The sequence below is a fragment of the Oncorhynchus masou genome, unplaced genomic scaffold, assembly GCF_036934945.1.
Source record: "Oncorhynchus masou masou isolate Uvic2021 unplaced genomic scaffold, UVic_Omas_1.1 unplaced_scaffold_5840, whole genome shotgun sequence".
NCBI classification, from domain to species: Eukaryota; Metazoa; Chordata; class Actinopteri; order Salmoniformes; family Salmonidae; genus Oncorhynchus; species Oncorhynchus masou.
In genome coordinates this window covers 3,017-20,127 of record NW_027012261.1, presented here as the reverse complement: position 1 = coordinate 20,127, position 17,111 = coordinate 3,017, and the positions used below count along the sequence as shown (strand labels likewise).

The following is a 17,111-nucleotide window of genomic DNA, read 5'->3' as shown; positions in this document are numbered from 1 at the left end:
TCTAACCCCCTCACCACAGGGATATCCCCTCTAACCCCCTCACCACAGGGATATCCCCTCTAACCCCCTCACCACAGGGATATCCCTCTAACCCCCTCACCACAGTGATATCCCCTCTAACCCCCTCACCACAGGGATATCCCCTCTAACCCCCTCACCACAGGGATATCCCCTCTAACCCCCTCACCACAGGGATATCCCCTCTAACCCCCCTCACCACAGTGATATCCCCTCTAACCCCCTCACCACGGTGATATCCCCTCTAACCCCCTCACCACAGGGATATCCCTCTAACCCCCTCACCACGGTGATATCCCCTCCTAACCCCCTCACCACAGGGATATCCCTCTAACCCCCTCACCACGGTGATATCCACTCTAACCCCTCCCCTCTAACCCCCTCACCACGGTGATATCCCCTCTAACCCCTCCACTCTAACCCTCACCACAGGGATATCCCCTCTAACCCCCTCACCACAGGGATATCCCCTCTAACCCCTCCACTCTAACCCCTCCCCTTAACCCCCTCACCACGGTGATATCCCCCTCTAACCCCTCCACTCTAACCCCCTCACCACAGGGATATCCCCTCTAACCCTCCCCTCTAACCCCTCCACTCTAACCCCTCACCACAGGGATATCCCCTCTAACCCCTCACCACAGGGATATCCCCTCTAACCCAGTCTCTGTTCACACATGACCAACCCAGTCTACCATCTACCCGTCTCTGTTCACACATGACCAACCCAGTCTACCATCTACCCGTCTCTGTTCACACATGACCAACCCAGTCTACCATCTACCAGTCTCTGTTCACACATGACCAACCCAGTCTACCATCTACCAGTCTCTGTTCACACATGACCAACCCAGTCTACCATCTACCCGTCTCTGTTCACACATGACCAACCCAGTCTACCATCTACCAGTCTCTGTTCACACATGACCAACCCAGTCTACCATCTACCCGTCTCTGTTCACACATGACCAACCCAGTCTACTATCTACCCGTCTCTGTTCACACATGACCTACCCAATCTACCATCTACCCGTCTCTGTTCACACATGACTAACCCAGTCTACCATCTACTCGTCTCTGTTCACACATGACTAACCCAGTCTACCATCTACCCGTCTCTGTTCACACATGACCAACCCAGTCTACCATCTACCCGTCTCTGTTCACACATGACCAACCCAGTCTACTATCTACCCGTCTCTGTTCACACATGACTAACCCAGTCTACCATCTACCCGTCTCTGTTCACACATGACCAACCCACTCACGTTATTCCTCTCCCTCTCTCTGTCTCTCAGGTGATAGAGCTGTATAGACTCCTCGTGGTGATATCTCTCTCTGGAATCAGTTTGCAGTGCCAGTGTTGTTCAGTGTGTTCTGGTCTGTGCTGTTTGTGGTCCAGCTGTGTTCTTACTCCATGACCAACAGTACAACAGGCAGCCATGAGGGGGTGCTGTTCTTCCTCCTCACAAGGTACACTCCATAGAGATACATGAAGGGTTACATAATTCAGTTAATTTTCCCAAGATTCCCAGGTTTTCCAGAAATCCTGGTTGGAAGATTCCATAGAATCAGAAGGCAATAAGACTCTCTGGGCCATGGTCTTTGTAGACTTCCCATGACTTGTACAGTCATTAGAGATACATGTCATTCACCGCCTGGCTCCTAAGACTCTCTGGGCCATGGTCTCTGTAGACTTCCCCTGACTGGTACAGTCATTAGAGATACATGTCATTCACCGCCTGGCTCCTAAGACTCTCTGGGCCATGGTCTCTGTACACTTCCCCTGACTGGTACAGTCATTAGAGATGCATGTAATTCTCAGGTACACTAACTCAACCACTCATATTCTGGGTAGAAATGAGTATTGAGTCTCCTCTAGCTCCATGATACCAGTATATGTATCTACAGTGCTTTCAGAAAGTATTCATACCCCTTAAGTTTTTCTACATTTTGTTATCTTACAGACAGAATTTTAAAATGGATTTTAAATTGAAATGTTGTGTCCCTGGCCTACACACAATACCCCATAATGTCAAAGTGGAATTATGTTTTTAGACATTTTTACAAATGAATGAAAAGCTGAAATGTATTGAGTCAATAAGTATTCAACTCCTTTGTTATGGCGAAACCTAAATAAGTTCAGGAGTGTAAAATGTGACTGACCGGCACGATTCGGTCTTATGTGGGCATTTGAAATGGTGTTTTTTTACATTGGATAAAAGTAGAGACTCAGAGCTAGAAAATTGTATATTATACACTACAGTTGAGGAACAATGGGAAAGTAATTCTGCTTTGAAAGTTGATTAACTTGTAAACACAGTTTTGAGAAAATTGCCCTTGAATGTTTTGGTACACCTCCTGGAGAGCCCTTCTTTGTCTACACCCATTCAGCATCGTTCACACCCTCTTAAGCTTTAGCCCCACCCATTCAGCATCGTTCACACCCTCTTAAGCTTTTAGCCCCACCCATTCAGCATCGTTCACACCCTCTTAAGCTTTAGCCCCATCCATCTCTTTAAGGATTCACATCGGATGCCATGTCCTAAACAACCAAGACTAAAGACTGGTTTATACTACGGGTTTGTTCATAAATTCAATCTGGAGTGCCAGAGTGCACTCTGGGCGTTCATAAACCCAGAGCGTTGTCAGATTGTCCGTTCGTAAATTCAGAGCGTTTTGCTCTCGGAGCGTTCAGAGCTCACACTGGACGCTCTGGCCGAGGAGTAGGGTTGATCCCAGCGTTCAGAGCTCACACTGGACGATCTGGCCGAGGAGTAGGGTTGATCCCAGCGTTCAGAGTGCACACTGGACGCTCTGGCCGAGGAGTAGGGTTGATCCCAGCATTCAGAGCTCACACTGGACGCTCTGGCCGAGGGAGTAGGGGTTGATCTTACAACAGCAGTCAAGAACCCAAGCTAACTGGCTAACTTGCTAGCTACTTCCAGACACAAATCCTCACTCTGACCATTTTACTTTCCCTAGCAGAGCTGATTAGGCTGTTTTCATGTTATCCAGAGCGTTGGTGACTTGTAACTGTGCTACTGGCAACAATTTAATAAAACATTTTTTTGCCAACGTTTGCCCACACCGGCCGTATTCAACGGGTGTTGAGCGTTCATAAATGTGTCAGTTAGTCTGCGCTGTGGCACTCAGACGAGAGTGAATTTACCAGCTACGTCTATCAACAGTTGTCGAAATGACATCATGAACATTCTATTCAAATGGTTACTTGCATAGTGGAGTCTTTTGTTTAGACATGGAGCTAGCTAGCTAAACAATGAACCAAAATCCCAACTCATAATGTTACTACCCTGCATGAATCTGTAGGTAGCTAACCAACCAGGTTCAATGTTTGCTAGCTAGCTAATTTTAGGCTATAACTAGCAATGCAAATGGCTCTGAGATACAAATAATATTACTACAGAGATCATACAGGTAGCTAGTGAGCCAGTCAGCTAATGTTAGCTAGTGAGCCAGTCAGCTAATGTTAGCTAGTGAGCCAGTCAGCTAATGTTAGCTAGTGAGCCAGTCATCTAATGTTAGCTAGTGAGCCAGTCAGCTAATGTTAACTAGCGAGCCAGTCAGCTAATGTTAGCTAGTGAGCCAGTCAGCTAATGTTAGCTAGTGAGCCAGTCAGCTAATGTTAGCTAGTGAGCCAGTCAGCTAATGTTAGCTAGTGAGCCAGTCATCTAATGTTAGCTAGCGAGCCAGTCATCTAATGTTAACTAGCGAGCCAGTCAGCTAATGTTAGCTAGCGAGCCAGTCATCTAATGTTAGCTAGCGAGCCAGCCAGCAAATGTTAGCTAGCAAGCCAGTCAGCTAATGTTAGCCAGCGAGCCAGTCAGCTAATGTTAGCTCGCGAGCCAGTCAGCTAATGTTAGCTCGCGGCCAGTCAGCTAATTCACATGTTCCAGAAGGCATTTCTGACAACAACAAAAATAATTTTGATATAAAAAAATTAAAAAAGTTGACTTTCAAATGTCTCTCCTGTGAGGTAGTGACCCACGACATACGCCTAGTTTCCTGAAATGAATCACAAATGTGCTCAACAAGTCACATAACATGTTTCATGGACTCACTCTGTGTGCCATAAGTGTTTAACATGATTTTTGAATGACTACCTCATCTCTCTACCCCACACATTACAATTATCTGTAAGGTCCCTCAGTCGAGCAGTGAATTTCAAACACAGATTCAACCACAAAGACCAGGGAGGTTTTCCAATGCCTCGCTGAGGGAGGGCACCTATTGGTAGACGGGTGTATATCCCTTTGAGCAGGGTGAAGTTATTAAAGTCACTCTGGATGATGTATCAATACACCCAGTCACTACAAAGATACAGGCGTCCTTCCTAACTCAGTTGCCGGAGAGGAAGGAAACCGCTCAGGGATTTCACCATGAGGCCAATGTTAACTTTAAAACAGTTACAGAGTTTAATGGCTACGATAGTTAATCAACAATGATAACCTGAATGACAGAGTGAAAAGAATGAATCCCGTACAGAATAACAATATTCCAAAACATGCTTCCTGTTTGCAACACGGCACTAAAGTATTACTGAAAAACATATGGCGTTATGAATACAAAGCGTGTACTGTATGTTTGAGACAAATCCAACACAACATCACTGAGTACCACTCTTCATATTTTCAAGCATGGTGGTGGCTGTATCATGTTATGGGTATGCTTGTCATCGGCAAGGACTAGTGAGTTTTTGCTTATATTTTTACAATAAACACAAACATACATCGACAAAAACAATAGACAATGTAACATTTACATGCATACATTTCAACAAACATTAATAACATAACAGACAACGTAACACAATCTGAAATGATATGGGGCAGAGTCTTACCAGTTATTAGAAACAACATTCGGTGTTGATAATGTGGGAACATGTGGGTCTGAGCAAGTGTGATGTCATTAATGTTTGTTGACTAGGGAGTTTAAGGAAAAACATAAACATACTGGAATTAAGCTCAGGAAAAACTCCCAGAGAAAAACCTGTTGACCAGGGCCCTATTCCCTATATAGAACACTACTGTTGACCAGGGCCCTATTCCCTATATAGAACACTACTGTTGACCAGGGCCCTATTCCCTATATAGAACACTACTGTTGACCAGGGCCCTATTCCCTATATAGAACACTACTGTTGACCAGGGCCCTATTCCCTATATAGAACACTACTGTTGACCAGGGCCCTATTCCCTATATAGTACACTACTGTTGACCAGGGCCCTATTCCCTATATAGAACACTACTGTTGACCAGGGCCCTATTCCCTATATAGTACACTACTGTTGACCAGGGCCCTATTCCCTATATAGAACACTACTGTTGACCAGGGCCCTATATAGAACACTACTGTTGACCAGAGCCCTATTCCCTATATAGTACAAGAACACTACTGTTGACCAGGGCCCTATTCCCTATATAGAACACTACTGTTGACCAGGGCCCTATTCCCTATATAGTACACTACTGTTGACCAGGGCCCTATTCCCTATATAGAACACTACTGTTGACCAGGGCCCTATTCCCTATATATAACACTACTGTTGACCAGAGCCCTATTCCCTATATAGTACACTACTGTTGACCAGAGCCCTATTCCCGATATAGTACACTACTGTTGACCAGAGCCCTATCCCCTATATAGTACACTACTGTTGACCAGGGCCCTATTCCCTATATAGAACACTACTGTTGACCAGGGCCCTATTCCCTATATAGAACACTACTGTTGACCAGGGCCCTATTCCCTATATAGTACACTACTGTTGACCAGAGCCCTATTCCCTATATAGTACACTACTGTTGACCAGAGCCCTATCCCCTATATAGTACACTACTGTTGACCAGGGCCCTATTCCCTATATAGTACACTACTGTTGACCAGAGCCCTATTCCCTATATAGTACACTACTGTTGACCAGAGCCCTATTCCCTATATAGTACACTACTGTTGACCAGAGCCCTATTCCCTATATAGTACACTACTGTTGACCAGAGCCCTATTCCCTATATAGTACACTACTGTTGACCAGAGCCCTATTCCCTATATAGTACACTACTGTTGACCAGAGCCCTATTCCCTATATAGTACACTACTGTTGACCAGAGCCCTATTCCCTATATAGTACACTACTGTTGACCAGAGCCCTATTCCCTATATAGTACACTACTGTTGACCAGAGCCCTATTCCCTATATAGTACACTACTGTTGACCAGAGCCCTATTCCCTATATAGTACACTACTGTTGACCAGGGCCCTATTCCCTATATAGTACACTACTGTTGACCAGGGCCCTATTCCCTATATAGTACACTACTGTTGACCAGGGCCCTATTCCCTATATAGTACACTACTGTTGACCAGGGCCCTATTCCCTATATAGTACACTACTGTTGACCAGGGCCCTATTCCCTATATAGTACACTACTGTTGACCAGGGCCCTATTCCCTATATAGTACACTACTGTTGACCAGGGCCCTATTCCCTATATAGTACACTACTATTGACCAGAGCCCTATTCCCTATATAGTACACTACTGTTGACCAGAGCCCTATTCCCTATATAGTACACTACTGTTGACCAGAGCCCTATTCCCTATATAGTACACTACTGTTGACCAGAGCCCTATTCCCTATATAGTACACTACTGTTGACCAGAGCCCTATTCCCTATATAGTACACTACTGTTGACCAGAGCCCTATTCCCTATATAGTACACTACTGTTGACCAGAGCCCTATTCCCTATATAGTACACTACTGTTGACCAGAGCCCTATTCCCTATATAGTACACTACTGTTGACCAGAGCCCTATTCCCTATATAGTACACTACGGTTGACCAGAGCCCTATTCCCTATATAGTACACTACTGTTGACCAGAGCCCTATTCCCTATATAGTACACTACTGTTGACCAGAGCCCTATTCCCTATATAGTACACTACTGTTGACCAGAGCCCTATTCCCTATATAGTACACTACTGTTGACCAGAGCCCTATTCCCTATATAGTACACTACTGTTGACCAGAGCCCTATTCCCTATATAGTACACTACTGTTGACCAGAGCCCTATTCCCTATATAGTACACTACTGTTGACCAGAGCCCTATTCCCTATATAGTACACTACTGTTGACCAGAGCCCTATTCCCTATATAGTACACTACTGTTGACCAGAGCCCTATTCCCTATATAGTACACTACTGTTGACCAGAGCCCTATTCCCTATATAGTACACTACTGTTGACCAGAGCCCTATTCCCTATATAGTACACTACTGTTGACCAGAGCCCTATTCCCTATATAGTACACTACTGTTGACCAGAGCCCTATTCCCTATATAGTACACTACTGTTGACCAGAGCCCTATTCCCTATATAGTACACTACTGTTGACCAGAGCCCTATTCCCTATATAGTACACTACTGTTGACCAGAGCCCTATTCCCTATATAGTACACTACTGTTGACCAGAGCCCTATTCCCTATATAGTACACTACTGTTGACCAGGCCCTATTCCCTATATAGTACACTACTGTTGACCAGGGCCCTATTCCCTATATAGTACACTACTGTTGACCAGGGCCCTATTCCCTATATAGTACACTACTGTTGACCAGGGCCCTATTCCCTATATAGTACACTACTGTTGACCAGAGCCCTATTCCCTATATAGTACACTACTGTTGACCAGAGCCCTATTCCCTATAGTACACTACTCTTGACCAGTGCCCTATTCCCTATATAGTACACTACTGTTGACCAGAGCCCTATTCCCTATATAGTACACTACTGTTGACCAGAGCCCTATTCCCTATATAGTACACTACTGTTGACCAGAGCCCTATTCCCTATATAGTACACTACTGTTGACCAGAGCCCTATTCCCTATATAGTACACTACTGTTGACCAGAGCCCTATTCCCTATATAGTACACTACTGTTGACCAGAGCCCTATTCCCTATATAGTACACTACTGTTGACCAGAGCCCTATTCCCTATATAGTACACTACTGTTGACCAGAGCCCTATTCCCTATATAGTACACTACTGTTGACCAGAGCCCTATTCCCTATATAGTACACTACTGTTGACCAGAGCCCTATTCCCTATATAGTACACTACTGTTGACCAGAGCCCTATTCCCTATATAGTACACTACTGTTGACCAGGGCCCTATTCCCTATATAGTACACTACTGTTGACCAGGGCCCTATTCCCTATATAGTACACTACTGTTGACCAGGGCCCTATTCCCTATATAGTACACTACTGTTGACCAGGGCCCTATTCCCTATATAGTACACTACTGTTGACCAGAGCCCTATTCCCTATATAGTACACTACTGTTGACCAGAGCCCTATTCCCTATATAGTACACTACTCTTGACCAGTGCCCTATTCCCTATATAGTACACTACTGTTGACCAGAGCCCTATTCCCTATATAGTACACTACTGTTGACCAGAGCCCTATTCCCTATATAGTACACTACTGTTGACCAGAGCCCTATTCCCTATATAGTACACTACTGTTGACCAGAGCCCTATTCCCTATATAGTACACTACTGTTGACCAGAGCCCTATTCCCTATATAGTACACTACTGTTGACCAGAGCCTATTCCCTATATAGTACACTACTGTTGACCAGAGCCCTATTCCCTATATAGTACACTACTGTTGACCAGAGCCCTATTCCCTATATAGTACACTACTGTTGACCAGAGCCCTATTCCCTATATAGTACACTACTGTTGACCAGAGCCCTATTCCCTATATAGTACACTACTGTTGACCAGAGCCCTATTCCCTATATAGTACACTACTGTTGACAGAGCCCTATTCCCTATATAGTACACTACGGTTGACCAGAGCCCTATTCCCTATATAGTACACTACTGTTGACCAGAGCCCTATTCCCTATATAGTACACTACTGTTGACCAGAGCCCTATTCCCTATATAGTACACTACTGTTGACCAGAGCCCTATTCCCTATATAGTACACTACTGTTGACCAGAGCCCTATTCCCTATATAGTACACTACTGTTGACCAGAGCCCTATTCCCTATATAGTACACTACTGTTGACCAGAGCCCTATTCCCTATATAGTACACTACTGTTGACCAGAGCCCTATTCCCTATATAGTACACTACTGTTGACCAGAGCCCTATTCCCTATATAGTACACTACTGTTGACCAGAGCCCTATTCCCTATATAGTACACTACTGTTGACCAGAGCCCTATTCCCTATATAGTACACTACTGTTGACCAGAGCCCTATTCCCTATATAGTACACTACTGTTGACCAGAGCCCTATTCCCTATATAGTACACTACTGTTGACCAGGGCCCTATTCCCTATATAGAACACTACTGTTGACCAGGGCCCTATTCCCTATATAGAACACTACTGTTGACCAGGGCCCTATTCCCTATATAGTACACTACTGTTGACTTGGGCCCTATTCCCTATATAGTACACTACTGTTGACCAGGGCCCTATTCCCTATATAGTACACTACTGTTGACTTGGGCCCTATTCCCTATATAGAACACTACTGTTGACCAGGGCCCTATTCCCTATATAGAACACTACTGTTGACCAGAGCCCTATATAGTACACTACTGTTGACCAGGGCCCTATTCCCTATATAGAACACTACTGTTGACCAGGGCCCTATTCCCTATATAGAACACTACTGTTGACCAGGGCCCTATTCCCTATATAGAACACTACTGTTGACCAGGGCCCTATTCCCTATATAGTACACTACTGTTGACCAGGGCCATATTCCCTATATAGTACACTACTGTTGACCAGGGCCCTATTCCCTATATAGTACACTACTGTTGACCAGGGCCCTATTCCCTATATAGAACACTACTGTTGACCAGGGCCCTATTCCCTATATAGTACACTACTGTTGACCAGGGCCCTATTCCCTATATAGTACACTACTGTTGACCAGAGCCCTATTCCCTATATAGAACACTACTGTTGACCAGGGCCCTATTCCCTATATAGTACACTACTGTTGACCAGAGCCCTATTCCCTATATTATACACTACTGTTGACCAGGGCCCTATTCCCTATATAGTACACTACTGTTGACCAGGGCCCTATTCCCTATATTATACACTACTGTTGACCAGGGCCCTATTCCCTATATAATACACTACTGTTGACCAGGGCCCTATTCCCTATATTATACACTACTGTTGACCAGGGCCCTATTCCCTATATAGTACACTACTGTTGACCAGGGCCCTATTCCCTATATTATACACTACTGTAGACCAGGGCCCTATTCCCTATATAGTACACTACTGTTGACCAGGGCCCTATTCCCTATATAATACACTACTGTTGACCAGGGCCCTATTCCCTATATAGTACACTACTGTTGGCCAGGGCCCTATTCCCTATATTATACACTACTGTTGACCAAGGCCCTATTCCCTATATAGAACACTACTGTTGACCAGGGCCCTATTCCCTATATAGAACACTACTGTTGACCAGGGCCCTATTCCCTATATAGAACACTACTGTTGACCAGGGCCCTATTCCCTATATAGAACACTGCTGTTGACCAGGGCCCTATTCCCTATATAGAACACTACTGTTGACCAGGGCCCTATATAATACACTACTGTTGACCAGAGCCCTATTCCCTATATAGAACACTACTGTTGACCAGGGCCCTATTCCCTATATAGAACACCACTGTTGACCAGGGCCCTATTCCCTATATAGAACACTACTGTTGACCAGGGCCCTATTCCCTATATAGTACACTGCTGTTGACCAGGGCCCTATTCCCTATATAATACACTACTGTTGACCAGAGCCCTATATAGAACACTACTGTTGACCAGGACCCTATTCCCTATATAGTACACTACTGTTGACCAGGGCCCTATTCCCTATATAGTACACTGCTGTTGACCAGAGCCCTATTCCCTATATAGTACACTACTGTTGACCAGGGCCCTATTCCCTATATAGAACACTACTGTTGACCAGGGCCCTATTCCCTATATAGAACACTACTGTTGACCAGGGCCCTATTCCCTATATAGAACACTACTGTTGACCAGGGCCCTATTCCCTATATAGAACACTACTGTTGACCAGGGCCCTATATAATACACTACTGTTGACCAGAGCCCTATTCCCTATATAGAACACTACTGTTGACCAGGGCCCTATTCCCTATATAGAACACCACTGTTGACCAGGGCCCTATTCCCTATATAGAACACTACTGTTGACCAGGGGCCCTATTCCCTATATAGTACACTGCTGTTGACCAGGGCCCTATTCCCTATATAATACACTACTGTTGACCAGAGCCCTATTCCCTATATAGAACACTACTGTTGACCAGGGCCCTATATAATACACTACTGTTGACCAGAGCCCTATTCCCTATATAGAACACTACTGTTGACCAGGGCCCTATTCCCTATATAGAACACCACTGTTGACCAGGGCCCTATTCCCTATATAGAACACTACTGTTGACCAGGGCCCTATTCCCTATATAGTACACTGCTGTTGACCAGGGCCCTATTCCCTATATTATACACTACTGTTGACCAGAGCCCTATTCCCTATATAGAACACTACTGTTGACCAGGCACTGGGAGACTAATTTCCCTTTCAGCAGGACAATAACCTAAAACACAAGGCCTAATCTACACTGGAGTAAACACCAAGACGACACTGAATGTTCCCTAGTGGCCTAGTTACAGTTTTGACTTAGAGATGCACAATGCACTAAATTGCTCCGAAAATAAGTTTGTCCTAATTTCAGTTTATGTGACAAATATAAACTAATATGTTGTAGAGAATCAGTGTACCATCTAAACCTCTGTGAAATATATTTTCCATAACCCAAAAAATATTTTGTTTTCAGCTCTTTGAAGCTGGTGTAGAAAACCGAAAGTAAAAAAGACATGAAAACTAAATGTAAGAGCAGGAAGCATAGAAATAACATACACGGAACAGATCTACAGCTTCTTAGACTGGCTTTCAATGAGAATGACTGATCTATAACACACATTTCTATGTTCATTTGGTTCGGTCGCCCCAAAAAGTTACAGGTTTAAATCGGCTTGAAAATGGCTGCCTAGCAATGATCAACAAACAACTTGACAGAGCTTAAAGAATTGTAAAATTAATAATGTGCAAATATTGTACAATCCAGGTGTGCAAAGCTCTTAGAGACTTACCCAGAAAGACTCACAGCTCTTAGAGACTTAACTAGAAAGACGCACAGCTCTTAGAAAAGACTCACAGCTCTTAGAGACTTGGAGACAGCTGTAATCGCTGCCAAAGGTGCTTCTAACATCTATTGACTCAGGGTTGAACATTTGTCATCAAGAAAGTGTTTTATTTTTCATCTTTTAGAAAGTTTAGAATTTTTCTTTCACTTTGACATTACAGAGTATTTTGTGTAGATCGTTGACACGAAATGACAATGAGATCCATTTTAATCCCACTGTGTATTGAATCCATTTTAATCCCACTGTGTATTGAATCCATTTAATCACTGTGTATTGAATCCATTTAATCCCACTGTGTATTGAATCCATTTAATCCCACTGTGTATTGAATCCATTTTAATCCCACTGTGTCTTGAATCCATTTAATCCCACTGTGTATTGAATCCATTTTAATCCCACTGTGTATTGAATCCATTTTAATCCCACTGTGTATTGAATCCATTTTCCATATTATCGTCTGTCTGTCTGTCTGTCTGTCTGTCTGTCTGTCTGTCTGTCTGTCTGTCTGTGTGTGTTCTCTCCTCAGTGTCTCTGAGTGCTGTGTGTGTGTTCTCTCCTCAGTGTCTCTGAGTGCTGTGTGTGTGTGTTCTCTCCTCAGTGTCTCTGAGTGCTGTGTGTGTGTGTTCTCTCCTCAGTGTCTCTGAGTGCTGTGTGTGTGTGTTCTCTCCTCAGTGTCTCTGAGTGCTGTGTGTGTGTTCTCTCCTCAGTGTCTCTGAGTGCTGTGTGTGTGTGTTCTCTCCTCAGTGTCTCTGAGTGCTGTGTGTGTGTGTTCTCTCCTCAGTGTCTCTGAGTGCTGTGTCACGCCCTACTCCCTGCTGGGCCTGACGTCGGTGGTGTCTTACCTGGGCCTGGGGCTGCTCAACCTCACCAAGTTCTACCTGGGGGGCTACACTGCAGTACAGAATGACAACGTCATGCACAGGTGGGCTGGGGGGTTGGGTTACACAAGGCAGGTGTCTAGGCCTGCATCCCAAATGGCACCCTATTCCCTATATAGTGCACTACTGTTGACCAGGACCCTATATAGAACACTACTGTTGACCAGGACCCTATATAAAACACTACTGTTGACCAGGACCCTATATAGAACACTACTGTTGACCAGGGCCCTATATAGAACACTACTGTTGACCAGGACCCTATATAGAACACTACTGTAGACCAGGACCCTATATAGAACACTACTGTTGACCAGGACCCTATATAGAATACTACTGTTGACCAGGACCCTATATAGAACACTACTGTTGACCAGGACCCTATATAGAACACTACTGTTGACCAGGACCCTATATAAAACACTACTGTTGACCAGGACCCTATATAGAACACTACTGTAGACCAGGACCCTATATAGTACACTACTGTAGACCAGGACCCTATATAGAACACTACTGTTGACCAGGACCCTATATAGAACACTACTGTAGACCAGGACCCTATATAGAACACTACTGTTGACCAGGACCCTATATAGAACACTACTGTTGACCAGGACCCTATATAGTACACTACTGTTGACCAGGACCCTATATAGAACACTACTGTTGACCAGGACCCTATATAGAACACTACTGTTGACCAGGACCCTATATAGAACACTACTGTTGACCAGGACCCTATATAGAACACTACTGTAGACCAGGACCCTATATAGAACACTACTGTTGACCAGGACCCTATATAGAACACTACTGTTGACCAGGACCCTATATAGTACACTACTGTTGACCAGGACCCTATAGAACACTACTGTTGACCAGGACCCTATATAGAACACTACTGTTGACCAGGACCCTATATAGAACACTACTGTTGACCAGGACCCTATATAGAACACTACTGTTGACCAGGACCCTATATAGAACACTACTGTTGACCAGGACCCTATATAGAACACTACTGTAGACCAGGACCCTATATAGAACACTACTGTTGACCAGGACTGACCAGGACCCTATATAGAACACTACTGTTGACCAGGACCCTATATAGAACACTACTGTTGACCAGGACCCTATATAGAACACTACTGTAGACCAGGACCCTATATAGAACACTACTGTTGACCAGGACCCTATATAGAACACTACTGTTGACCAGGACCCTATATAGAACACTACTGTTGACCAGGACCCTATATAGAACACTACTGTTGACCAGGGCCCTATATAGAACCCTACTGTTGACCAGGGCCCTATATAGAACACTACTGTTGACCAGGGCCCTATATAGTACACTACTGTAGACCAGGGCCCTATATAGAACACTACTGTTGACCAGGGCCCTATTCTCTTCTGCAGTGCACTATAGAGGGAATACAGAATCAGCAATATTTCTTGACCCTGTTTCATTATGTGGTTGAATTTCTCTCAGGAGCACCATTAAGTATTATTGTGTCTGTCTGTGTGTGTGTGTGTGTGTGTGTGTGTGTGTGTGTGTGTGTGTGTGTGTGTGTGTGTGTGTGTGTGTGTGTGTGTGTGTGTGTGTCTCTGTCTGTGTGTCTGTCTGTGTGTCTGTCTGTGTGTCTGTCTGTCTGTCTGTCTGTCTGTCTGTCTGTCTGTCTGTCTGTCTGTGTGTGTGTGTGTGTGTGTGTGTCTGTGTGTGTGTCTGTGTCTGTGTGTGTGTCTGTGCATGTGTGTCTGTGCGTGTGTGTGTGTCTGTGTGTCTGTGCATGTGTGTCTGTGTGTGTGTGTGTGTGTGTGTGTGTGTGTGTGTGTGTGTCTGTGTGTGTGTGTGTGTGTGTGTGTGTGTGTGTGTGTGTGTGTGTGTGTGTGTGTGTGTGTGTGTGTGTGTCTCCCCCACCAGAGGTGTGACTGAGGGGGTAACGTTGCTGTTGCTGGCTCTTCAGACGGGTCTTTTAGACATGCAGGCTCTGCAACGCACCTTCCTCCTCAGTATCATCCTCTTCATCGTCGTCACCTCCACTCTGCAGTCCATGATAGAGATCACAGACCCCATCATCCTGGCCCTGGGGGCATCTAGAAACAGGTACAGTCTAACCCCTGGCCCTGGGGGGTGTCTAGAAACAGGTACAGTCTAACCCCATCATCCTGGCCCTGGGGGTGTCTAGAAACAGGTACAGTCTAACCCCTGGCCCTGGGGGGTGTCTAGAAACAGGTACAGTCTAACCCCTGGCCCTGGGGGCATCTAGAAACAGGTACAGTTTAACCCCTGGCACTGGGGGCATCTAGAAACAGGTACAGTCTAACCCCTGGCCCTGGGGGCATCTAGAAACAGGTACAGTCTAACCCCTGGCCCTGGGGCGTCTAGAAACAGGTAAGTCTAAGCCCTGGCCCTGGAATGCATCTAGAAACAGGTACAGTTTAACCCCTGGCCCTGGGGGCATCTAGAAACAGGTACAGTCTAAGCCCTGGCCCTGGGGGCATCTGAAACAGGTACAGTCTAACCCCTGGCCCTGGGAACATCCTAGAAACAGGTACAGTCTAACCCCTGGCCCTGGGGGCATCTAGAAACAGGTACAGTCTAACCCCTGGCCCTGGGGGGCATTTAGAAACAGGTACAGTCTAACCCCATCATCCTGACCCTGGGGCCCTGGGGGTGTCTAGAAACAGGTACAGTCTAACCCCTGGCCCTGGGGGGCATCTAGAAACAGGCACAGTCTAACCCCTGGCCCTGGGGGGTGTCTAGAAACAGGTACAGTCTAAACCCCTGGCCCTGGGGTGTCTAGAAACAGGTACAGTCTAACCCCTGGCCCTAGGGGGGTGTCTAAGAAACAGGTACAGTCTAACCCCTGGCCCTGGGGGCATCTAAAACAGGTACAGTCTAACCCCCTGGCCCTGGGGGGTGTCTAGAAACAGGTACAGTCTAACCCCTGGCCCTGGGGGCATCTAGAAACAGGTACAGTCTAACCCCTGGCCCTGGGGGCATCTAGAAACAGGTACAGTCTAACCCCTGGCCCTGGGGGCATCTAGAAACAGGTACAGTCTAACCCCTGGCCCTGGGGGGCATCTAGAAACAGGTACAGTCTAACCCCATCATCCTGGCCCTGGGGCCCTGGGGGCATCTAGAAACAGGTACAGTTTAACCCCTGGCCCTGGGAGCATCTAGAAACAGGTACAGTCTAACCCCTGGCCCTGGGGGTGTCTAGAAACAGGTACAGTCTAACCCCTGGCCCTGGGGGCATCTAGAAACAGGTACAGTCTAACCCCATCATCCTGGCCCTGGGGGGCGTCTAGAAACAGGTACAGTCTAACCCTGGCCCTGGGGCGTCTAGAAACAGGTACAGTCCTAACCCCTGGCCCTGGGGCATCTAGAAACAGGTACAGTCTAACCCCTGGCCCTGGGGGTGTCTAGAAACAGGTACAGTCTAACCCCTGGCCCTGGGGGTGTCAGAAACAGGTACAGTCTAACCCCTGGCCCTGGGGCATCTAGGAAACAGGTACAGTCTAACCCCATCATCCTGGCCCTGGGGGTGTCTAGAAACAGGTACAGTCTAACCCCATCATCCTGGCCCTGGGGGTGTCTAGAAACAGGTACAGTCTAACCCCATCATCCTGGCCCTGGGGCCCTAAGGGGTGTCTAGAAACAGGTACAGTCTAACCCCATCATCCTGGCCCTGGGCCCTGGGGGTGTCTAGAAACAGAATTACAGTCTAACCCCATCATCCTGGCCCTGGGGCCCTGGGGGTGTCTAGAAACAGGTACAGTCTAACCCCATCATCCTGGCCCTGGGGGTGTCTAGAAACAGGTACAGTCTAACCCCATCGGTCTGGCCCTGGGGCCCTGGGGGTGTCTAGAAACAGG

General features: G+C 46.0%; 1 protein-coding gene across 2 annotated transcripts; it reads left to right on the top strand.

Moving 5' to 3' along the window:
* Positions 1-655: 655 nt before the first annotated feature.
* Positions 656-15,598, top strand: LOC135536258 (RING finger protein 145-like). 2 transcript variants are annotated; one of them, XR_010454964.1, is made up of 3 exons: positions 656-1,491; positions 12,872-13,267; positions 15,154-15,598. XR_010454964.1 is itself a non-coding variant. In XM_064962623.1 (3 exons), the coding sequence occupies exons 1-3, from the start codon at positions 1,436-1,438 to the stop codon at positions 15,386-15,388; spliced, it is 432 nt and encodes a 143-aa protein (XP_064818695.1). In that variant the 5' UTR covers positions 662-1,435; the 3' UTR covers positions 15,389-15,598. The 2 variants fall into 2 exon arrangements, 1 of the variants encoding a protein (XP_064818695.1); XM_064962623.1 differs by having other exon boundaries at positions 662-1,491; positions 13,127-13,267.
* Positions 15,599-17,111: the final 1,513 nt, after the last annotated feature.

Bases quoted from the DNA above. Each gene is read 5' to 3' on its own strand.
- LOC135536258 (XM_064962623.1), top strand. From the start codon at position 1,436: ATGACCAACAGTACAACAGGCAGCCATGAGGGGGTGCTGTTCTTCCTC. The intron at 1,492-13,126 runs GTACACTCCATA...TTCTCTCCTCAG, and splicing joins CTGTTCTTCCTCCTCACAAG to TGTCTCTGAGTGCTGTGTCA. The intron at 13,268-15,153 runs GTGGGCTGGGGG...CTCCCCCACCAG, and splicing joins AATGACAACGTCATGCACAG to AGGTGTGACTGAGGGGGTAA.